The 26,385-nt window shown below is 34.7% G+C and overlaps 1 protein-coding gene across 1 annotated transcript; it reads left to right on the top strand.

Annotated features, from left to right (window-relative positions):
• On the top strand, positions 1-22,815 carry LOC124354633 (gamma-interferon-inducible lysosomal thiol reductase-like). The gene is made up of 6 exons (XM_046805249.1): positions 1-590; positions 6,094-6,258; positions 8,018-8,194; positions 11,899-12,045; positions 15,902-15,967; positions 21,017-22,815. The coding sequence occupies exons 1-6, from the start codon at positions 474-476 to the stop codon at positions 21,032-21,034; spliced, it is 690 nt and encodes a 229-aa protein (XP_046661205.1). The 5' UTR covers positions 1-473; the 3' UTR covers positions 21,035-22,815.
• The last annotated feature ends 3,570 nt before the right edge of the window (positions 22,816-26,385 follow it).

Genomic DNA, 26,385 nt, shown 5'->3' with positions numbered 1-26,385 from the left:
AGCCAGATGTTGTGACCAAATTTCGTCTGTTGGGCATTGTTGTGATTGGGGAGAATTACGTAGACTAGGTTAGGTGTGTTGTGTAAAAGTAAACTATAGTGTTAAATAGCCGAGTATTGTTAGCGTATTGCTGGTGAATTAGATTTCCATAAAATCTAAAAAGCACGTTTATTAGAATAACATTTGTTTGACACAGGCAAAATTGAATGAGTTAACTCAGTGGCCGTGAGTTTGCTACATTTGAATTAAAACAACAATAATTAGTAAATATGTTACTTCCTAGGCATATGTTTAAATGCATCCATGCTGTTATTTGATCACCAAGAAGTTCAGACTCGATTCGAGGCCTAGCTTATCGAGTTTTTTTAGGCTAGTAGTGTTGAAACTATTTGTCTTTTAGTCTGTTATGCCAATTATATTTTCAAGAGGCTAGATAAGACAATCCAAAGATATTGTTTTGAGGCTTATTTACAATGGTCCCTTTAAAACTTTTAAAAACCAGACTTTTGATTGCCCTTTTATTATTTTTAAGTGTGTGGCTCACTTACCAATACATGGAAAGTATGCTTTTGCAGTCATCTGTTGAGAAGGTAAGATTTCTGTAAACAAGTAGGTGGGTAGATTACAATAAAGGGACCCGGTTTTTTTATATCAATATTATCAAACTATATTTAATTACCCTCCCCATCAATATAATCAACCAATAGTAATTGATTTGAACAATAACTAGGCCTAAATTATCTGCACCAACTGTATATGAATTTTTATATCCTAAACATAGGGTAGGGTACGATAAGCGGACCCGGTTTTTTATATCGAAATTGGCAAACGATATTACTTATAACCATCGATATAATGAATTGATATTGATTAATAATTATTTTGAACTATTAACTTAAGTAATCTATAGCAACAGCTGTAAACACTTTAAAATAATACACATAGGGTAATATTTCAATTTTACAGTAATTTTGATTATTAAAAATGGCAGTCAATTTTAGAAAACTACACAACATTGCTTTGTAAGATGATAAGGCATGATTTTTGTGGCTTCAACATGTTGGACTCGTTCCGAAAAAAACCCATTAAGTTATGTGAAATTTGTGGGAAAGAAACAACTGTAGCTCTGAGAGGAGCAAATATCGTCTTGGTAATTCTGAGCAATTACTTGGTCAACCCCAAACTTTTTCATATTTTACTATGATAATACAGAGATGTATGTGAAATAAAAAAAAACATAATTTATTTTAAATTTGGGAAAGTTAATATATGCTACTAGCTGTTTCCCGCGGCTTCGCACGCGTCTCTTAAGCTTTGCCCGTATATTTCTTTGCCTTCAAATAGTGTTTGGCTATTTAATAAACGTAACTGTGTCGTAATTGCAGTTCATAATGTGCAGGCGCTTTGATAACTGTTATATCTTGCAGTACAGCCTGGTGGTGAGTTACATCAATGGGCATTGCATATAAACCTTCTACATAGAAAAATACAAATTTTCATAGTGATCGGTCCAATAGTTTCTGAGTATATAAAGGACAAACACACAAACATTCATTTTTATATATTACTATAAGTGTAAAGAAATTTAAAATAGTAATTAAATTATATATAAATATATTTTTTGTCGCATTATATATGTTTACAAAGAACAGCTGATTAAAAATTTGAAAAGACTCTTTCACTTAATAACATATGTTTGCTGCAATGCATTTCTTACGGGTATTTCTGTAACCAGTGGGGCGGAATCCTGAATCGGGAAAGGGATAAAAAGTATCCTATAACCTTCTACAGATTAAGACGAACAAATTAAAAAAAAAATTAGGCGAATCCGTCCAGCCGTTTGTGAGTGATGCTGTTACACACGAACAGTTTCATTTTTATATTATAGAAGATATACAAATAGAAATTACCTCAATAATCGCCGAGTTCAACTTCCTCATCCGAGTCAGCGGCAACTGGATCAGTGTTCTGTTGCGATGGTTCCCCGTTGTAAACTTCACCGATAGCCCGAAACAAATGGTGTAGTCTTCGTTTGTAATTGTTATGTTTCCGTTTGAACATGAACTCAGCAAGGTGGCCAATAAAATGGTGTTTTGTGTTGCCGAACCTCGAAACGTTTCCCTGTACAAACGCTCAATATGTATGTTGAGTGTGTGCTCCCGTGTCAGGGTCAACAAAATTGTACATGTGGTTGACGGTCAAATGTGTAAAACCTTCAAACTGTAAATAGTTATAGGTCCGCCAACAGTCACTTACTACAGTAGTTCCGGGAAGCACATACCGCTTAATAATAGGTAACAATTCTGCGTGACCATGTCTTGCTACAGGTATTAAAAAACACTTCCTGGAATCTTGTTCGAACCCCCCAAACACCCAGTTACCTTGAATAATACAACCACGATTGTATTTACGCTTCCCAATTTTTGCCTCGTCAATTTCAACAATTTTACCTGGACCACCTAACACTTCAGACTACCTCTCATGAACAAGAACACACACTTCCCTGAGATAGTCGCTCCAGTCAACAACAGCATGATCTGGCAAGTTTAGTTCATTTCATAACAGTTCATGACGTGGAGGTTTCAACAAAGCCCAGATGGCAACAAAACGACAAATAGTATGCTGTGACAAATTATGATTCTCAAACCACGTATTTTTATACTGCGAACGTATTTTTTACACTGAATTTTGACCTTTTTTTACTGCTATTCACTGACTCCATTCTATTCCAACAGTTAAACGAGTGTTTTTCTTCATTTAACGTCATCGACCCGCCACATGTTGGACTAACTTTGGTGCGTTGCAAAACGCCTTGTTCCTACAAAAAAAGTTTTAACGTTTCCTGATCTTCACTTGAAACCGTGAAACTAAGTAACCTGTTCTCACACCCGTCACATAAAAAGGATTATCAGAGGAACCACTAGCCATAACGGTACTGTCACAACTGGCCTTCTGCACGTCTCCCGCAAGCCACTGTTATCGCGTGGACTTTGAACCTTCTTATTGCTCGGCTTTTTTTAAAATTATTTAAATGTCTTTTTTCCTATAACCTGTCTTAGTTTTATCATTTAATTAATGGTTATGGTTCCTTTATTATTTATGACATTATGTAATTGTTGACACTATTTCGATTAATTTGAAACATGTGACTTTAATGTAGTATTTCAGATGTGTTGATATCGATGGGTAGTTCTGTTATTCGATATGTAAGTATCGATGATTGTAATAAGCGATAGAAAAACCAAGTCTGCTTATCGTACTCTGCCTCAAGAAGGCTATAAACTCTCATAAGCCATACCTCAATAGACCTACATGCAACATAAATGAATAATATTTACGCCTTAAGTTCCATATCAGGAGACCAAATCAATCAAACGTAATACTGAACTATAACTATTTATATATTAATTCCACTAAAATATTTGAACAGGTGAAGTATAATAAGGGGCTCCACCACAATCGAATCATGATTATCTAATCATCCATATTCATGAGTAAGTACTAAAAACAAAATGTCAAACCAAACTGTGTTATATATATTTCAAATAACAATATAGTTCAGAAGTTTTACAACTTAAAAATTAACGACAAATAAAAAAAAAATTATATAAGCTACGGTATATATAATTATAAAATTTTATAAACAAAACAATGTTGTAAGTTTCCTTTCAATGAACTCGTAGAGTGTATAAAAAGGATCGTTGACCAGCCAAGCAGTATAAGCAGTCTTCAATCTTCTTTTGGTGGGGTATCTCAAGTTCTGTTAAAAGGTTGAGCAGCTTCATACTCATGTAGGAGGGTTTCTTTTCATATTGGGAGAGATGATGAGCTGGTAGGTGGTAATATGTACTGTGTCTATTATTGTGGTCATGGAAGTGTCTATACTGCAGCAGCAGTTGTCTATGAGTATGAAAAATTACTTCTTTTATGTAAAGGTTTACTATTGTCGTAATTTTCGGCCTCTGAGGAACATTTCAGGACCCCAGAGTATCTGCTCAGGATGGTGCAATTCTATCTGACATAACGAACACAGCAGGGAGGTTACAGATGGGGCTGCTTAGGGTTCCATCTTGGGCCCTGACTTGTGGGACGTTTCCTATTGTGGAATTTTCCACTTACAGATGCCTCTGGAGGCTTTCATGGTGGGATATGCAGATGACATCACTGCAGTCATTGTTGCTCATTTAGTACAGAAAATACAAAAGTACAATTGGTGCTGAACATGGTAATGTGATGTGTGAGCTCATGGCTACGAGATCATGGGTTAACACTAGTGACTGAAAAGACTGAGTTGGTTCTCCTCACATGGAAAAGAATTCTCACAGCCATCCAACTCCAAGTTGAAATATGTACAAAGCAGCTAAGGTAACAGTAGCGTTGAGCAGACTTATGGCGAATATCGAGGGCCCGACTGCAGGGCAAAGGCAACTGTTGATGTCGATTACCGACTCCATCCTACTCTATGGATGTGAGGTTTGGACCGACACTCTAAAGAAAAGAAATTATCGAAAGAGAATGGCTACTGTTCAGAGAAAAGCCACAGTTTGAGCGTTGCTCGTACCGGACAGTCTCTGAGCCAGCAGTTCAAGTCATTGCAAATGTAATACCCGTTTATTTAAAGGTGCAAGAACGTAAGTATGTTTTTGACAGCAAGGAAGAACTTGGAGTTGAAGCAGAGTGAGTTGCAAAAGTTGTGATCATGCAGAGATGGTAAGTTCGCTAGAATGCTGAATTCTGCGGAAGTTGAACGATAATGTTGATTGCTAAGATCACAGAGTGGATGGAGAGAGCATGGCGAGGTGGGTTTCTTCCTCACTCAGTTCTTGTTGGGCCACGGTTATTTTAAATTGTATCTGCCCAGGATGGGGAAACGGGAGTTGCCCGCTTGAGTTTTTGGAGATTCACCTCGGGACGATGCGAAACATACCTTTTTTAGGTGCAGACGATGGACAGAAAAAAGGAGGTAGCTGATGACACAGTTGCGGAAATATCTTCAACCGCAGACTAGCATTGGAGATATGCTCTGATGAGAGGAATGCTGGAATATGGTGGCGCAATACATGGAGAAAATCCTAAGGGCATAAAAGGAGATTCTAGATTGTGAACAACTAATCTAGGTAAAAAAGGAAACCAGATGAGAGCTTGAATAAGGCTCAAACAAAAGGCCTAGCCTGAAGTATTGGGAACACCATTTCCAGGCTAGTCCAAGAAGAAGAGGGGGTGTTTTTTAGTGGGTATGCCTTCAGGAAAATCCTTCCGGAGAGCCCCACACTTGTTTGCTTGGTTATCGTAAATCCAAGCGTTCATGCAGTAATGCATTTTTCATGCCCCCTCTAAGAAAAAAAAGAGAAGTTCATTCCATCTCTTTGCCGTACACCACAAAACTTTGAACAGAGATGTTTGCAGAAACACTGAACAACAACTGTACATTAATGCAACAGAATTCTAATAATCCCAAATGTATTGATGTGAAAATCTAGTTAATCTGAACATCGTCAGTGAAGAAAGAAGTAACAGCACTATCAAGAGTTTGAAGATAAATTATGTTTTTTTAGTTCAAACAAACAGTATGAAAGTATTAAATAATTTGTATTCTGTATAATTCTCTTATTATATAGCCTATTAAGAAAAACGTAAACATTTCAATACCATGTGGGAAACTTTATTACTATTGGTAACACTTATACAATGTCTGAACTTAAAAAATTATAGGGATTTTAAGAGCTGTATGAGAGTTGTTGAAACATAACAAAAATTTTTACTTCTGGCCCCTCATCTCCTGCTTTCCTCTAAAGTACCAGGTACATATTTATAAATAATTCTAAGAACATCAGAATTTCGTTTATGATGCTTCTTTGTGTTTTGGAAGAACAATACAATGTGCAGTAGACAATGTTGACGAATTGTTTTATAAAGTTAAAATTTGTGTTATATTTTACTAAATTCGTTTAAAAAAATCTGTATAAATGTTTTGAATGCTAAAATTTCACTTTATAAAATAATAATCAGAATTTACTCCTTACTGTATTTAATTATAGAATATTGAACCTTTGTATTTTGGATGAGCAAAGTGCAGTAAATTTCTTTTTTTAGGAGAAATTTCCCCAGCTCAGTGGTGGCAAGAAGGTTTTGGTCACTGTGTTTTATGAGTGTTTGTGCCCTGACTCCAAGAGCTTTATTCACAATCATCTTCTTCCATCCTTTGAGAAGGCACCTCACTTGCTCCAGCTACATCTGATACCTTATGGGAAAGCTGAGGTAAGACATCTTCTTACTGCATGTTACATCTGATACCTTATGGGAAAGCTGAGGTAAGACATCTTCTTACTGCATGTTACATCTGATACCTTATGGGAAAGCTGAGGTAAGACATCTTGCTGCATGTTACATCTGATACTTTACAAGAAAACTGAGGTACATTACGTGAAATTCTTTGTTTAAAGGTTGTTTTTGACGATGGAAGGATTGTGAAGGAAACAGGATTTTTTCCGGACATTTGCCATCGTTCAGTGAAGACAAAAAGACCACTAAACGTAAGGATAAAAGAACACAAAGAAAACACGAGAAAGGGTTTCACAGAAAAGTCAAAAATTGCACACCATTGTTGGTCCGAAGACCATCATATGAATTGGGATGAAGCCCACATAATACACCGGGAACCACATTTCTTCAAAAGGAAATTAATTGAGGCAACATACATTAAATTGGCAGACCAACCAATCAGTCAACCATCAGTCGAGATTAGGCCGCTTTGGTTGCCAATTCTAAAAAATGAACTAAAGAGAAAACCAAAAGTATCAAACGGATCGGGTATTTGTAATAAACCAATGCGGAGTCACAATATGGTTTTAAGAAGTTCATCTCGCATGAACCAATAATAACGAAAGGGCCCATTCCTGTTCCCCTTCCCTTGTATTTCCGCCATCTTGTTTTAGCCAGCCGTCACGATTGCCATTGGCTAGTCCCTCTGGTCAGTCGTAGGTGGTCAGTAGACGAGTGAAGACGCATTGTGACCTGTTTCCGTAGTTTACTTTTAATGATTAGTGTTTTGTATAGTTTTGTATTAAGTGCATGTCTTTAGTGTTAGTGAAGTTGACAACAACATGTAGGTTGTGATTCCTGACTTAGGCGTGCCACAACGCTTTAGTAAGATTTGTTTATTTTAACTTAGTTTGTAATTATGTATTAGGTTAGTTCTTTACCTGAAGAAGAGATCAGATTGCAGATCTCGAAACGTAGTGTTACTGTTTTCTTGTTTCACTGAACGATGGCAAATGTCCGGAAAAATCCTGTTTCCTTCACATTACGTGAAAGGCATATTCTCATCATAGTACATGTAATACTGTATGGGAAAGCTGGGGTATGGTGTCTTCTTGCTGTAGACTACTGTGGGATAGTTAACTATTTAACTTTCATTTTAAGTAGATTTATGTGGTGTGACAGAGGTAGACTGACACTTCTCACAATCATTTCATGACTGACCTCTGCTGGATTAATCAATCAATCAATTCATTTATTTTAAAAAACAAAATGCATGGACAATCTTCAAGATACATGTATATAAAATGTGATAAATAAAATTAATAAATCAAAACAGAATTAAATATGTAACCTAAAATAATTGTAGAGGTCTACATTTTTTCCCTTTTAAATATTCTTGAACACAACAGTATTATTTTAAAATAAGAAACTTTCAAATTTTAGTCAGGAATTCCCTGTCATCAGTTAAAGACAACACTTTTCAAGTAAAAAGGCAAGGAGTTAAAAAACAAATACAGGTATATAAACTATGTTTTTCAAATAATTTTGTTATAAAGCTAGGTAAGATAAGGTCATTTATATTTCTTAAAAGGTAATTTATTATGAATAGCATTGTTTTGGCTAAAGATATTTTTTGGTAGCTTGCATTGGCAATTTATTATACTAAAATAAGATTGTTAATGACAACTGGGTTGCAAGAGTTACGTATTTATATATAAAAAGACAATGCATTCATAAAGATTGTTTAAAATTGCAGACTCGATTGACTTCGAGGGGAAGTTACGAGTTTGAGTGTCAACACGGTTCCTCAGAATGTTTTGGCAATAAGGTGCATGCCTGTGCTATCAACAAAGTTGAGGACGAAATGAAGAGTCTACGAGTAATCTCCTGTCTGATGGAGGACCACGGAGACATTGAAGGTGCAGGAGCTGAGGTGAGCTGCCAGTATTCTTGTGTTAGGCTGATCTTACAGGCACAACTTTGTAAGAAATTGTAATGGGTAGTGATTATTATGTAACATTGTGTTCTATATTTAAAAAAATAAATTTGTTTCAAAATATTAAAATTTAAAAAATTTTAACCCTTTGGGAGCAAACTTTTAATATATCGGAAGATATGTGAACATATCATGATCAAATATTCCTGAAAGCCCATAGGTGGATAACGAAATGAAAGGAATATCATGGGTTTCTAAACAATGTTTGACTTGAAAATATGTATATTTTAGACAATTTCTGGTTGCACCACATTGGCATTCATGGGTGTCTGTGGATGGGAATTGAACTAAAATTACTTTACATGCATTTAAATGGAGCCATTCATACTGATGTCCACAGACGTGCTCACACAGATCGCTTGTATAATGATTAGCTTGGAAAATCTGGACACAAATCAAAGTGGACGGGCATGCACAGTCGCCCTACAAACATGTGGTTATGTGAGGGAAGGCACTATGCTCCAGACCACTTGTGTTATGACTCACTGACCATTGTTGTTCAAGGAACAAAATAACTACTAGGACTACTATGTAAATGTATACAATATAGCCCTATGTTAAAACACAATTCAAAGAAATCATAGTAATTGTGTACCACGAGACTAGAAAAGATGTTTAGGTAAATGTAAACAAATGAAATGTAAAATAAATTAACACTTAATTACCTGTTGATATTTCTGAGTCAATGTTTATCATATCAAAAGAATTAAAAGTATATAATAAGTAATGCCAAGGAAGTTCCTTTTTACTGAATAATTAAGAAAATGAATTCTCACTGTTGTGGCTTTTTTCTAGGCTTGAGCACCAAAATGAGGGATTAGCTTCCTATATAAGTTTTAAGCTTGTATAATTTTCTCAGCAGAGCCAATTGAGTATATATTACGCTTGGAACATTTAATATGAAATAGGTATGAACCTGTCATCATTGAATCCCAGATTACAGATCAAATGGCACTCACCAAAGGTTTCGTGTTTTTTGTTTATTGGATGAATTATTTTGATCTTTAACACTGTACAACAGTACTGCTTCATCACTATAATCTTACAGTCCAGCCATGACATGCCTTTACAATATTTATCACAACACCACGGCACATTAGAAAACATCATTTTGTTATTGAATACTGACATTTTAACTGATGCAACGGGAAATATCGAGAGCATTTGAACTTGATGAAATTGAAGTGGCCATCTCCGCTCTGTCAGTTGGGAAGGCAGCCGGTATCGATAATGTCTTCCCAGAATTCCTAAAGTACTCAGGAATCAAAGTTAAATACTGGCTTCTTACAGTGTTCAACGAAATACTGGCTACAGGTAACCTGCCTGCAGCATTTTTAAAAGATCTAAAATAATCGCAGTTTTGAAGCCCAACAAAGACCCAGAGCGTATTGAGAGCTATAGGCCCATAGCCCTGTTGAGTGTGTGTTATAAGCTGCTGGAGAGGTTGATCTATAATAGAATATTTCCCATTTCTCAATGCAGCATTCCTATAGATCAAGCTGGCTTTAGACCTGGTCGTAACTGCTGCGACCAGGTGCTTGCGCTAACAACTTTTATTGAGAATGGTTTTGAAAAGAGAGCAAAAACCTCTACAGCCTTTATAGACCTTACTGCAGCTTACGACACTGTCTGGAGAAAAGGCCTTTTAGTAAAGCTCTATAATCTAATTCCTTGCCCTTTCCTTCTGCGGCTTCTTAATTCAATGATTAGCGACAGGCTTATAAAAGTATGCCTTGGCCGTGAGGAAAGTTCTTTCAGGCAACTTAAAAACGGCCCTTCCACAGGGCTCAGTACTTGCTCCTTTGTTGTTCAACGTGTACTCTGCCGACATCCCAACAACGTTATCCAGAAAGTTTATTTATGCGGATGATATTGCCTTAGCCTACCAACATAATGACATAAAGAAAACAGAACAGGCACTCACTGATGATCTTTCAGTCCTCGCAGATTATTTTAGAGCCTGGAAGCTAAATCCAAATCCTAATAAAAACTGAAGTAGTCATGTTTTCCACCTAAATAACAGACTGGCGAACTACAAGTTAAATATAAACTCTTGATGGTGTCAAATTGAAACATAATGAACATCCACAGTATCTGGGAGTTACCTTAGACCGATCTCTCACTTTTAAAAGTCACCTTCAAAAGACAGCAGCAAAGCTGAAAACAAGGGCTAATATAGTACAGCATCTTGCTGGATCAACTTGGGGAGCCAACGCTAAAGTACTGCGTACCACTTCTTTGTCCCTTGTGTACTCCGCTGCTGAATATTGTGCTCCTGTGTGGCTTAATAGTGCACATGTGCGAGAGGTCGTTGTCGTTCTTAATAGGGCCATGAGGACAATTACTGGAACTCTCATGGCAACACCAACACCTTGGCTCCCAGTGCTGAGCAATATAGCACCACCTGAGATTAGACGCAAAGAGGCTCTTCTGAGAGAGTTCAATAAGATCGTGTCCAATCCCGAATTGCCCGTTACGCGCGACCTTCCTCAGCAAGATAGCCGGCTCAAATCACGCAAGCCATCACTACGAACAGCATCCCAGTTGATAGAGGAGAACTTTACGCCTAATGCTAACTGGGCGTCATCCTGGGAATCATTCGATGGACGGAACAAGTTCTTGATATCCGATCCTACGAAAGCAGCGGGTGGCTTGGAAATTCCTCGAAAAGGAATGGGTTTTATTGAATCGTTTTCGAACTGGGGTTGGGAGAAGCAATCACTGGAAATTCAAGTGGGGTATTACTGACGACCAGACGTGTGATTGTGGCGCAAACTCTCAGACAATTGAGCACATTGTAAACGACTGCCCTTTGCGATTGTTTTCTGGTGGTCTGGCTGGTCTGAGTGGTTTTAGAGGATGGATCTCTAAACTGGCCTCAGTAATTTGGATTTAGCTTTGTGACGGGAGATTTTAATATTATTTTTAATTTATGACTCAAGAACTTTGTTCTTACGTACTTTTTAATAATTGTAATTTTTAATTTATTTATTTATGGATAGCTGCCTTTGTCCCCCATACGATATATATATACTGATGCAACAAAGGTGGGAATGGGCAGGAAAATGACATCCATTACAAATAAGCCCACATACATTGTAAATTGGCATGACAGTGGACATCCTTGGATGTTTTTGATGTCGTTGTGAAATGGCCTCTCCATTTTATGTTGCCATGCACTAAACTCTGATGAAAGCTGATTATCCATAAAAATGGTAATTTTTGTTATAGTTTTGTGTAGTTGCACATAAATAATATACCCTCTATAAGAATATATCTAGGTTTATAACACTATATTATTTTTATCATGTGTTGAGACGGTTTTAAAATTTTATTTAGTTTTAAATATGCAATACAAATATATACATACATTTTTCTAGTAAAAGGCTTATATTCTGTAAACTCATTTTATAATCTATCAAAATAGAAATAAAATGTAGAGGATATGTCTTGTACTTCGTAAATTAAACTGTGCCTGGTAAAATAAGACATTATTTACATTTAAAACAATTTCCTGTACCTCTGTAAATTTCTTGTAAATAATGTGAAATTCTTGGCTTATTTTTTGTGTTATTGGGCAGTATACAAAGAATTAATGCATATAATAAAATGTTAGCTAATGTAACACACATTTGTTACAGTGCTCTACCAAGTTTGGTGTGAACTGGAGCCCAATTCTAGACTGTGCCAAGGGTAAGGAAGGAAATGACTTACTCAAGGAACATGGAGACTCTACTAACGCTCTCAATCCAAAGATCTCATTCGTGCCCACAATACTTTTGAACCATGTAAGTTCTCTTGATTTTTATAGTATTTCTAACCTTTCAAGTAGTTAAAAAAAAGAAACATTGATTGATACAACCAATATAGCTATTTGTTGTGTCATATGGGGCATTGATCATTCTTGTGAAAAGAAATTGTGGATAAATATTAGTTCTGCAGATGTTACATTATAATCTGTAAAGCTTTCTGAATTGCTCAATTAATTTAAAAGCTAGACACAATGTGGTGCAGTGCATACTACTATAACATTGCTATTTAATGAAGTCATAAGACAATGATTACGTTGGAATCTCTCAGAATAGTTTTAAATGGTTACAAAATGAAACTCTCATATGAAAATCTATATTAAATATACATTATTAGACCATTAGTATTGACCAATAATCATATATTTAACAATGTATTACCATTTAGACACTGAAATTTATATTTTAGTCCCAGGAATGGAGCCTAGCACAACCACAACCAGCAGCTAACGTTATAATGTGGTATAGGGTATTTTATAGTCAACTCTGCCTGTCAATAAAATCCTTTTCATTTCATTTCATTTCTATAGAAGCAACATAAAAAAAAGGAGACCTAGTACAAAACAAAATAAACAGTGTTCTTAACATTGGTTAACAGAAGACACAAGTAATTAGAACCAGCTTCACTACTTACTTGACACCATTCCGTGAATAGTAAGTATTAACACTCAGCTGTACTCTGGTCTGGACAGAACTATTTTGTGCTCAGTTTAAATTATGTGTAATATATGAGGTGTGTTTATTATGTAGGATCCATTTGAATATAAGTACACAATGAAAGGTTATTTCAAAAAAGTAAATTCATTTTCAGAAAATTCTATTTTTCAATGTAGTTGTCAAGTTTGTTCAAACACTTAATATACCTCTCAACCAATAAAAAAATATCCTCTTCATAAAAACTTGCCACCTGCTCTGATAACCAAGAGGTCACTGCCGTTTTCACGTTACCTTCATCATTGTAACAGTTGCCAATGAGGTTTTTTGTGAGGTAGAGGAACAGATGGTAATTGCTTGGCACAAGATCAGGACTGTAGGGTGGGTGGTCAAAAATTTCCTAGCCTAAACAGTTCAATAAATCACGGGTCTGACGTGCAGTGTGACAATTCCCTTTGTCAACATGCTGCGTTTTTTGTTTTGCATCACTCTGCATAGCTTTCTTAGTGTTGGCAGTATGTTTCTGTATTGATAGTGGTTCCTTGTTGCATGACGTCAACCAACAAAACACCGACACCATGATTTTGCGCTGGGACAGGGTCTGTTTGGCCTTCACCTTTACAGGCAAATGTTTGTGTGGCATTGGAATGGATAATGCTCTGTTGCTTCGATTCGGGCGTGATATGCGAAATCTATGTTTTACCTCCAGTTACGATCTGACTCAAAAAACCGTCATCTTCTTCGTGATAATGAGTCAAGAACTTCATCGCACATTCAAATCTTTGGTTTTTGTGGTCCTCTGTTAGGAGTTTCAGGTCTGAACGGGAGCACAGTTTCCTAAACTTAAGGTGTTCAGAAACAATGTTGTAAAGCACTGAACTTGACATATCAGGAAATTTGTTTGAGAGACCTGTTATTGTGAAGCGCCTGTTCTCACGTATTCTTGCTTCAACTGAAGCCACCAAATCGTCTGAAACCAAAGAAAGGCGGTCCTATCATAGATGTTGTCATGGCCATCTTTGAATTGTCGTACCCAATCACGCACTTTGCTTTCACTCATAACAGTATCACCGTTAACAGTGCACTCTGCGGATATGTTGATGAATTTTGCTGACAAAAACTGTATCACTGTTGCTTAAACGTGGCGTACGAGTTGATAGTCTTAAACATTTTGAAAGTACAGAACCGTACAGGTTATCTACAGAGCTGTAACTGAGTGCAGTTGTTCCTGAGGTATACTGGAAGTCACGCTCGTTGTGGTATGCTCGTGAATTACTAGTGTCTACAACAAAACAGACCGTACTTAAAAAACACACCTCGTATTTAATAGTACTTATTGGTAATGAATAGGAAACTCAGCAGGCCTACCTTGAAAACTTTCTTGTAGGGTCTACTGGTTTGAAAGGAAAACAAACGCAAATAACAATACACATATTTAGAAATTTGTTATTGTACTGTAATCGTTAACCAGTAGGAAGCTTTCCAGTTGTATGGGAATGAGTTATGACTTGTATTGGCATTGTTTTTACTGTTAGATGTGTTAGGATCAGGGATGTTAGAATTAACAAGTAGACTTTTCGGATTAGGAAGTTGTTTAAAAGTGGCAGTGGGAGCAGTAGTTAGGAAATCCTTCATGTGGGAAGAGGCTTGTAGAACTTCGAAGGTATCTTTCAACATGGAGTTTAGGTGTTGTAGGCCATGGTTAAATGTTTTTGTGATACAGGAAATTATCAGATTTGGTTTTTGGTGAAGGCCTATTGTTAGAAAGGGCAAGGCGGATTTGGTTCCGGACTAAATTCCTTGGATATCACCGCTGTACAAAGGCTTCAGTGATGGTGTTGTTTCAAGTATTTAATTCATTCTCATTGGAACATATGCATTGTCCTCTTACTGCTTAACTGAATAGGATGGATATTTTGGTGTTGTTAGGGTGGCAACAATTAAAGTGATGGTATTGTAGATGGTTTGAAATGGACTCTAGTCTGTAATAAGACGTTTTTGGGTTTAATGTTGACATCTAAAAACACTATGTCTGTTGTGGAGGCTATATTGATCAACTGTAGAGAGCTGAATTTGTTGAGGTTTTTCCAGAAAGTTGTGTAAAGAATCTTACCCGGTAGTCCATACATAAAAATGATGTTGATATATTGGAACCAACACATTGGGAGGTTAAGTTGTTTTTTCAGAAAAGCCTGTTCAAGCTTGCCCATGTAGATATTGGCATGGAATGGTGCCATACTAGTTCCATTGCAGTTTCTCTCACTTGCAGGACGTTCTTTCCTTCTAACTGGAAGTTGTTGTTCCGAAGTATGAAACCTGCTAGGTTTACTATAAAAGCAGTTGATGGTTCTTTGTTAGGATATTTGTTCCAGAAAAATACCAATGCTGCGAGGCCTTGGTGTGTGGGATATTTCTATAAAGTGACGTCTATGGTTACAAGGATCGTGTTGAGGGTGCTTAGGCCTTCCAAGAAATAGTTGTCGTGCTTAATATACAAAGGCAGTTCAGTGACTTTTGATTTTAATTGGGAATCTAAATATGCTGAAACGTGTTCAGTGACAGAGTTACAACTCACAGCTATAGGTATCTCAGGAGAGGAGGACTAGGTTCTTGTGATTATTTGGCAAGATGTAAAACTATGGTGTGGTTTGGTTTGGGATTAATCAGGAGTTTCAGATTGTCAGAGGTGTCCCCAAGTTGTCTTTAGGCGTCATCTATATAGTCAGTTGTGTTCATCACTGCGGTGATGGAAATGCCAGCAGATAGAATTTTGATCTGGTTTTTCAGCAATTGGAGTCGAGATCTTCCTTTTTGGTGAGATTATGATTAGGTAATGTCTTGTAATGTAGTTTGTATACAATTCAATGGGATGTTCTAGAGGTAGTTGTGGAGGGTCCCAATTAGAAATTGGTTTAGGTTTTTTAAGACAGGCATCGGGCTGCGGTAAGTTGTTGAAGTCACCCTGCAACCCATACTGGACAGACAACTGGAATTGTTTTGTACTGGTTGAGAAAGATCGTGCAGTGCAATCGAAAATTTCTAAATATATATACTTTTATGTGTTCCTTTCAGATCAGTGGACTCTAGAAGGAAGTTTTCAAGGTAAGTCTGCTGATTTTTATATCCATTAGCAATAATCCCTGTCTTTCAGCCCTAATATTTGATATTCAATTTTTTTCAGAAACGAGATGGACAGCCAGCTATTTTGAAAAACTTATGGAAGGAGATTTGCAGAATTCTACCAGAGGTAAATAGATCATACTAGTTGGGAGTCATAAACGAAATGGATTTAGTATTGTGAATTGTAAAAGCATTATTCCACCTAATTGCTCATTTTAATATGTAAAAAATGTTTATTAAACATAGTTGGTTTGTAGCCTAAGACATGTTTTATAAATAAACAAGTAAACAAGGTAGGAGTATAACATATCATGTTCCATGTAACAAGTTCCGATGAGGTTGCATGCAATACTTTTAAGTGCATAGCTAATTTTATTCTTGAGATATCTTGAAAACAGGTAGACAGACACAAATCATACAGAAAAGAAATGTTTACATCCCCCCCTCCTGCCCCGCCGACTCAAGAGAAACTGTGTCAGCCTACTGGGTGATAGGCGTTAATGATGCTCAGTCAAATTCCATGTTTGGACAGGCACCAGCATAGAACTTATTCCTCTCTTTGTAGAAATGAATTTTCATACAATATTATTAAAAGTCTACATGTAAAATGTTGATATGTCTTGCTACATGATACATTCACATTTTTTTATTAGATTGGTTTTCATATAATTGTTTAATTTAAATAATAAAAGCCTACACACCAAGTCACTATAAAATCATGTATGTGCTACGATAGTTAGGCTACATGTGTTAATACGTCACATTTAACTAACGTGGCCCAGTTAACATATTTTATTTTTGAAAAATGTAATAAAAACAAACCAAATAAATGTTATTTGTCAAGTTATGAAATGTAAACTACACCTTATCTATGATTCCAATTATTTCCTATGAAAACAATTTTGTTGGTAAACCAAAAACCAAAACATGGTTTAAGTGTTGTGCTATTTTTGAGTCTTGTTACATTATAAAATAAAAATGTTAATTATATATTTTATGTTAGTAACTTTTATGGGAATACTACACTACTAATAGTGGCTACCAAGTAGATTTTAAAATTTAATCAACCTGTTCTGGAGTGTATTAGAATAGTCCATACACACAAAACAACCATGATTAGATATGTGATGGATCATATATATTTTTATGTGAAGAATCATAATAGAAATGTGATTTTTATTTGGCAGTAACAATTGGCTAATGTAGAATTACCATTTAAGGAATATTGTATCTAAAGCAATAAAAACTGTTGGTGCTTGTAAAGGCTCTTTGGTTGTAAATAGAGATTAAATCCTAAGATAATATATTGGATCTATGAAATCATAATAAAACTAATAGTCACATATGCAGCTCTTGTATGATGACCAAAAGTAGAACAAAGCATAGTAGCTAAGAGGCCACAGAATTGTCAGAGGCTGGGATGCAGCCACTCTGGCCAAAAAATACCCTGAAAGGTTTATGGTTGGGCCAGAGCTGGGCTTTGGGGTTGCCTTCTCTTACAGCAGACCTCTAGTATATGAATAGGAAAATGTCAGATATCTCCCTATGCTAAAGGATGAACCTAACTCCTAGACCTAAACAAGGAGTTTAAACATGCGGTGCTCAGAATGCAGCTCTCATTGGGAGTTTCTAATGAAGATGGGATTAACCCTTACCGCGCGATGCACTCAAACGCTGAGTGAGGTTCACATGTTACTGAAACGCTGTGAACTCTCAGATGCTGAGTGCATTCAGTTTATTGGCTACAAATGACGTGTTGTTTACAACAAACGTGCTAGAACGAAGGGGAAGGTTGATTTATGGCCTGGGCAACCCAACACGTGGACACGGACCGTTCCTTGTCGACAGACAAAATATTATTTATTGTTTTTGTGTCTGGAGCTTCACGGCGACACTCCAGGCAGCGCGGTTGACTCAGGGTCTGCGTGCGTGTACTGCCAGCCGTCAGTCACTTGTATCTCGCTTTCAACTACGGATCGTTGCTTACTCGTTTTCTATTTTTATTCAGTTACAATATTATTTTAGTGTACAAAGACATTTTTATAGTAGTGTTTATTTGTAGTGTGATGTAGTTTATGTGTTATAATAATGGTTATTTAGTATCAGTTAGTTTTTATTAGTATTAGTGTTTCTTTTGTGAAAATATGGCGAATCCAGACGATCCGGAGTTTGATAGTTTTGTTGAGGGGATAATGGACACATCCTTTTCGAGTGCTTTTTATCCAAATGAACCAGAAGATTTCGATATGGACGATGTGATTTTGCACAATATAACTAACAGTGACACAGACAGTGAAAGTGGTGTTCCAAATGAAGGATTACCAAGTACTAGTGGCGGTAATCAAAATAATGACGGATTACCAGGTATGTCAACTTTCATGAGGAACTATAGGCCTATTCCCACAAATGATAATGAATGGATAGATGTAACCAATTTCGATCAAGGACCTTCTACTACTATTCCGATTTATAGTGTAAATACTGGGCCTAACTTGCCCACCAGCTTTGATCATAAGACAAAACCAATGGACTATTTTGCTTTATTTTTTAATGATGACTTGTTAAAATACATTTGTGATGAGACTAACTATTTTGCTAATACAAAAAAACACGTTTTTTGTCACCAAATTCTCGCCTACAAAAATGGACAGACATATCTGAAGTAGATTTGAAAGCTTTCTTAGGAGTTATCATCAACATGGGCCTTTTAACTATGTCTAATATAAATAATTATTTCTCTACTAAGTGGGTTAAGCGGATGCCATTTTTCAGCGATGTTTTTTCTAAGGACGAGTTTCTCAATATATTTTGGAACATCCATTTTAACCACAACGAAACGCAACTACCAAGAGATAAAGGGTTTCTTGTGAGACCTATTATTGATCATATAAAGAAAATGTGTCAATTGTTTTATAATCCAACTAATTCCGTAGCTATTGATGAAAGCACAGTTTCCTTCAAGGGAAATATTAGTTTCAAGGTTTATAACCCTCAGAAACCTGTAAAATTTGGAATGAAACTTTTTGTTGTCTCAGACTGTGATAACGGTTATGTTTATAATTTCATTCCATATTTTGGAAAAGAAACCTTGATTTCTGGTTCAAATCTATTGAAAACCACTCAAATTGTGAAAGTTCTCAGTGATTCTGTAATCTATAAAGATGTAACTAATCCCAAACGCGGTCTTCATGTATATACCGACCGCTACTATACAAGTCCGGAATTAGCCGCAGAGCTATTGAAAACTCATTGCCATCTCACGGGCACTGTAATGACGCATAGGGTTGGAATGCCACGTGGACTCAAAGAAAAATATAAAAAAATGAAAAAAGGTGATTTATTTTCGTACCGAAAAGGAGACACCTTAGTTGTGAGTTGGAGGGACAAGAGAGTTGTTACCATGCTCAGCACTAAGAGCAAAGGGAGCAAACACGATATGACAATTGTTCCAAGTAAATGGCCCAATCAACCTCCAATACCAAAACCTAATGTCGTCCTAGATTATACAAAGCACATGGGTGCTGTTGATAGAAGTGACCACTTCATATCCAATTACCAATTCATGCGCAAAACAAAGAAGTGGTATAGGAAAATATTTTTCTGGCTACTAGAAGTAGCAATTGTAAACTCTTATTTGTTGTATAAGAGTATACAAACTACACACGGCCGAAGACCAATGTCACATGAGGAATTCAGGGAGAGCCTTGTTGAAGATCTTGTGGCAGAGAAGGCAAGTCTACGGAGAGAGAAGAGACGACGGCGCGCGCCAGCTGGGCCCCTTCACGAGCGGCTAAGTGGGCGGCATTTCCCATCAAAGGCAGAAAAAAGGAGAAGGTGTGTTGTTTGTATGCAGAACGGACATAGACGTGACACACCATATTTCTGCAAAACATGCACATCAACCCCAGCACTTCATGTAGAAGACTGTTTTGAAGCATATCATACAAAAGAAAATTTTTAGGTAAAATTTTGATTTTTTTATTTACAAATATGTATATAATTTTGCTAATACAACATTATAATTAGAATTTTATTAATTTTTGTTTTATTTTAACATTACAGAACCTAAAACCAAACATAGCTTTTAAAATTTAAAATTTGTATTTTTTACATAAGTTTCAGCTTTTTGGGTACATTTAGCATTTGAGTGCATAGCGCGGTAAGGGTTAAGCCAGTCTGTTGAATGCAGATTCTGTGGGGAAGCAGAATAATCAGCAGAGCACATATGGTACGTTGTCCTACTGTTTGCAAAACAAAACATTAGGCCTTTTAGGACTAAATGTAGGGTCTAGGATTCATCCTGCAAATGAAACATACATGTATCCTGTAACTCTCTGGACAAAGAGGTACATCATAATGTTGCTCAGGTCAAGACAAACACATTTCACCATATTAGCTTGGGCCTCCGGTGCTTAGTTTCCCATCTGTCTGTCTATTTGTGTTATTTATAAAAAGATTAATATCCTAAAAACTAATAAACTAAATCATACCAAACTTTGCTCAAATGTTATAAGTAACAAGGCCAGTTACTGCAAAAAGTATCATGGTAGTATATTTAATATTTTCAAAATAACGGCCATTACAATTTTTAAACTTTGAATATCTTAAGAACAAGCAATTTTACGCAAGAATTACTAGAATAAAAGAAAAATAGATTGATTCACAACGGACTTCCTATGACAATACATCCCTACGTTAAGGTTCTCAGTGAATAGCCTATGCAAAAACTAAATAAACAGGAGATCCAAAAATCTTATATCAATTACACTCAGATCTGAGTTCTTTTATTTAAAGTGATAAAGTACATTAAAATATGTTGCTAAGTAACTTTAATTTTATCTAAATAAATAAAAAACTAATAGAGGTATCGAAAAATATCTATTTCCAACAATAAACATCTTTATGAGCAGTAACAAACAAAAACAAACTTTTAGATTAATAGTAACAAACTATATAATTGTTGCTAAGATCTAGAATATATGGTCTAAAACCCTAGATTATATGGATTTGGTTTACTGTTTATTTATTTCAGGTGTTGTGGGTATATCTGTGATGAATTTCATATAATCATGTTCTGGTGTTAGTCAGTCTATTCTACAAGACTAAGAGTTGTAATATACTAACTTTTTCTTAAAATATTTAATTCTTAACCTCAGCTATTGAAATGTTGTTCCAGGCTCCTGAATGCAAATGATAACGCCGACTCAAAACTGATGACAGATTCCAAGACTGAACAGCATTTCTTGACAAGAACAGGAAAACAATAGAATTTATTCTATTTATTGATAGAAATTTTAAACATGCTTAGTACTAAATTAGGATCAGCATAAAATGTTTACGAATTTTACTATGATTTGTTAGAATATTATTTTATTAGTTTACTTTGAAGAAAACCTGAACATGTTAATATTTGACAATATTAAATTCAAATATATAAGTACATGATATTAGACAAAGATTTTTTGTTTAGTCAAATATGTGTTGCCTATGTACATTTAGTAGTTAATAGTGAAGCAAGCTCCAAATGACAAAGATAGAAACTTATAGATATTATATAAATATTATGATGTTAACGAGTCTAGAACAATATCTCATAGAGTGAAGCAATCTATTATATTAATGTATCACCTGGTCAGAGTACGAAGTTTGTTTAGAAAGGAACTAACCTTCAACTATATCTGGTATTGAGAGCAAGTAATTGTCCTGGTGGAGTATGTTTAGTAGAGGGGAAATCGTCCAGTTATCTCTACCTCATGGTGTTGGCACTCTGCCACATGATTGATCAGTTTCTTTTCTTGGTACATTTTCATACACTAGCATTGTTCCATATGACAGAACTGTTAATTTGCATCCAATTTTCCTCCTGTTATTCTTGATTTTAGAGTTTTGATTTATTTGATAAGGAAAGCCGTTAATTAGTCTATGGGGAATTTACAAATAAAATATTGTATTGGACCAGTGGAGACTTTACACCTAGATCCTTTACCATGACAGTGTACTGACTCACACATTCTAGTTTTATCTAACATTTCTTGGTGAATCATGACATAAATTAACTTGTCAGCAACTCCACATATCTGGTACAAGTCCCTGTGATTTTTGTATTTACAAAATTAGACAATAATCCGTTAGGAGATGTATCCTTAGATCAGTTAGGATACATCATCAAATTAGATTATGTCTGTTTAAAAAGTGACAAAATATTCTAAACTGTGAAGAGGTTGAGGTTATAACTTTGATCCTGACAATGCACTAGTTCATTCATTCAGTTTTACGCACTATTTATTGGTAAAACATGACAAAAATCAACTTTTCAGTATCAATGAGCATTTTCCCTAAAGACTTGATAAAACTCACTTGAACTATTTGTATTCTTAAAATTAAAACATTTTCTGAAAGAAACAAATATAAATTGCAACTCTTTCGAAGAATGTTCTTTGTTGTGGAAGGAATGAAGCTCTGTTACCACAGAGTGTTTTTTTATATTGTCCGGACAAACTTCATATATTGAATTATTAAATGTTAATTAGAAGTTCTAGTTGCTTGGACCAGAATGAAAGAGGTACAATGTTGAGTTATTAGTGATCAAGGCTCATTGTAAACATATGCTACCAAAAGTTTGGGTCCAGATTCGCTCTATTTGTGTATACTGTAATTTATACAATTCCTTTTTAATATTTGTGTTATCTTGCATTTAGATATTACCTGTAAGGGCACAATGTGTTTGTTGTATTTTTAATAAATTTGGAGTTTAGCAAGATAGTTGTAAAAGCTGTGATAGACTGGATTTTTAACTTATAAATTATAAGATGCTTGTGTTTAAATTAATATATTTAAAATGCTCACTTTATAGTGTGTAACTGGTGTATTCTGTATATATTATGTCCAGTTTGATTTGATTTGTTGAATTATCTAGTGTAATGGTTAACAGTATTAACTTATCCAGTTTTTCTTATTAAAGTTTTATAAAATTTACTGTTTGTAATTTATTATTCTATAAATATCAAGACAATAATGTAAGGTTATGACCAAAAGACAATATTTATTTAGACTGCACAAGCAGTATGATTAAAATTCATGACATTCTAATTAATAAAGAAAACATCCCGAAGCACAATGCAACAAATTTTTTATTCATCTACAGTACCTGCTTTAAGAATTTTATGAACATAAGTATAATTCTACTAGTGTACAATTTCAAGTAACAGATTTATACAGACTGTACAAAAGTAAAAAATTTAAGAAGATGAATACAACCTTATATCTTTGAATTTGTTATAAATGTTAAATTTAGCTCCAGTTCACCTTCCTCTTAACACTTTCACTGCCGGCAACATCATTTGACGTCATGCATGGAATTCTATTGACTGCCAACAACGTCTTTTGTCGGCACCAACTTTTACAGTAATAAAAATACATTTAGACGTATTTGGACTTTGGAACTGATAGTCATTCCCTATTTCCATGTATTTATTTCATACTCTATAGATTATGATCTATTTTTATAGATCATAACAACATTTTTGTTGTTGGCAGTCATCTGGATAATCAGGATAAAAGTGGTTTGTTTATGAACTTGTCATCACGTTGTGGCAGCCGTTTGTTGTTGTCTGCTATAATTTGTTGTTTGCATTGCTATTACTTTAGTTTACGATTGTTTTGTGAGTAAATAAAATGAATCGTGACAGTATTGAAGACAATGGAATGCTAGAAGGGTTACTCAGATTTTCAAATGAAGTGATGATTTATTCCAAGACCACACAGATAATGATTCTGATTTTATTACTGATGGAATTCTTGGAGATGAAAGTAATTCGTTGACATTGTTTTTTTTTTGTACTCAAATAACAAATATAAGCAAAATAGTAATACAAATTTTATTATGCTCTTTGATAACTGAAAAAAATAATCAGGCAAGGCTGCAAGAGACACAAGCAAGTGCAAAATTTCCATATGCAAAGAACGTGCGAAGAAAGAAAGAATGTTTCAAGACTTTCCACACTAAAAAATATATTTAAACATAAGTGGATTTCAATTGTAAATATGTGTAGCTATAGTGACAGTAATAACAATGTTGAATACAGCAAATAATAATGAGAAATATATTATGTTATAGACTAGAATATGTTGATGTTTTCGGTCACTTTTTATTTTATCTCGGTATAAAAAGTACTCGGTATTTTCAAATTATATGAAAATTTTGAAAATATAGATGAAATTTACAAAACATTTTTGAAATAAGGCTAAGTATGATTGACACAGCGTATGATCTGGTCAAAACAGGGATAGTTTAAACATTTTCTTGAAACTTATTCTGATTAGGCAAAACGATACAAATTCGTTTCATGTTGACAAAACAATTTTATATTTTGATGATTTAACCCATTGCGAAATATCTCATCTTGCAGTAGATGGGCCAGCATGATGTGATGGCAAGCTCAAGTTACAAAAGCTGTCTACTTTTAATTTTACCTCCTAATAGTTATAATAATGACTTGTAGACAATGTGAGCTTAACCATGTAATTAAGCTCATAATTTGCTTAACCTTGTAATTTGGTGTGTCTAAGGACATTACTAGTCTATTGAATGTTTTTAATGATGACTCTTTAGTTTTCTCAAACGTGGTTATAAATATTCAATAGATTGCAGTTGAAGAATCTGCTAAATTTACTCTCCGCTATGTTGCACTGCTGATCAGTTGTTTTTACCAGCTTTTACTACTGCAACTGGCTTAAAATTTGATATATATATTATTATGTGATGTTAAAAATTTCAAATTTACGATCCATAGCTGTGATCGATAGTAACAACCAAGATGATATTCAATGAAGTAATCCATAGGGTGTCTTCAATATCTTAGTAGTAGGATATGGATCTTCGTCATTTTTTTATCAGCACTAATGTTTTCACTCACAGCTCAGTTATTATTGGTCTTACACTGCATTCAGCAAACACAAATAAAGCATATTCATATAAGAGCAAAAACTCCCGAAATCATAGCAAGGGAATGAACAATATTCCAAAAGTCACTGACAGCTGATCACAAAGCAATGTCAGAGATCTTTCTATTCACTTTAAAAATATTACAAAATATTTATACAACAGTACCTTTTTCCATTTCAATGGCTTAAATACATATGATGCTATTATCCACAGTTTCAATCAAAACAGATAAGATATCAGGTGTTTAAAGAGTTTTAGGTGTGTTCAAAACATCAACTAAAATGGGTACTAGAGTAATAAGTTATGCCTAATTCTATTCCTTAATAAAAAATAGTTTTATACATGTGATAAAAACTGTAATGTATAAAAGTTTAAAACTATACTGAGCAATGGTAACTTAGTCTCATAATATAACGAGCACTCTAGGGCATCTACCGTAGTCAAAATGTCAAACTACAGTACAATAAATATAATACATGTCTAATAATATTAAAATAATATTATTCATATTATAATAGTTAACACTTTCACTGTGTCTGCCACAGTCAATGTATCAACCTGTTGACAAGTATTGGGCAATCCCAAAAGCGTGTAGATGTCATAGTCAGCTGTCTTGTTAAGTTTGATTTTACTACTTTATTTGGCATGTGAACACTGTAAGCACCTGTTACTGAATGGTGTTATTTTCTAGTAATGTTTCAGTGGACAATCGCATACTATTTTTGAAGTATTCTTTGTTATGCATACACCCATAGTTTGAACTGGATCATGTCATTAATAACTTAGATTATTGAACTGTATAACCATTTTCAGTCAGTTTTATATGTTTTGATCTTACTTGATACAACTATGTATAACAATGATTTTTATTAAAATTTTGCTTTTTGTTTTACTATTCGTAAAAAGTATAATTTTTTGTCAAATAAAAAAGGACAATAAATCGACTTTTTGGTAAAATTATTATACAAACCTAAAATGATATAACAAATAAGCATAACAATACAATTTTTAACGAATAAAGAGGACTATCAACTTGTATTGAGCCTCCCCTCTTTTCCACTAATCTTATGATTCAGACTCATACTGCAATGTTAGCGCCAATTTTGTTCACATCGCAGTCAAGATGACCACTCAAAACCATTTTCAAATTCCCAGCTTATTCCTATTGAAAATTTCCCAATAATTTAGAAATCATATTCAGTAAACATTGAAATACAAAATCTGACGAACTATGAACGCTCGTGAAAGACATATGGGTTAATTAATACGAAAAGAACTATCTATAGCATGTGAACTTATAAAGGTATATAAGGATTATTACTTTATAGACAGGCTTGTTAATCAAAGTAAAAGAAATAATCATAGTAAAACATTACTATACAGAGTAAGGACATACACATTGCATATATATGTGCACTTACCTTTGACTTACCTTTGATAGCAGACTCAATTCTCTTAAATTCCACAAATATATATATATATATATATATATATATATATATATATATATATATGGGCCTTAATATTAATAAATTACTCACAAAATTTATATTTCTTGTGAAATATTGAATTTTATTTTAATTAGTAATAAATAAAACTCA

Source organism: Homalodisca vitripennis, chromosome 2 (assembly GCF_021130785.1).
Source record: "Homalodisca vitripennis isolate AUS2020 chromosome 2, UT_GWSS_2.1, whole genome shotgun sequence".
Classification (NCBI taxonomy): Eukaryota; Metazoa; Arthropoda; class Insecta; order Hemiptera; family Cicadellidae; genus Homalodisca; species Homalodisca vitripennis.
Note: the sequence above shows the minus strand (reverse complement) of the source record. Positions and strands in the feature narration are given on the sequence as shown.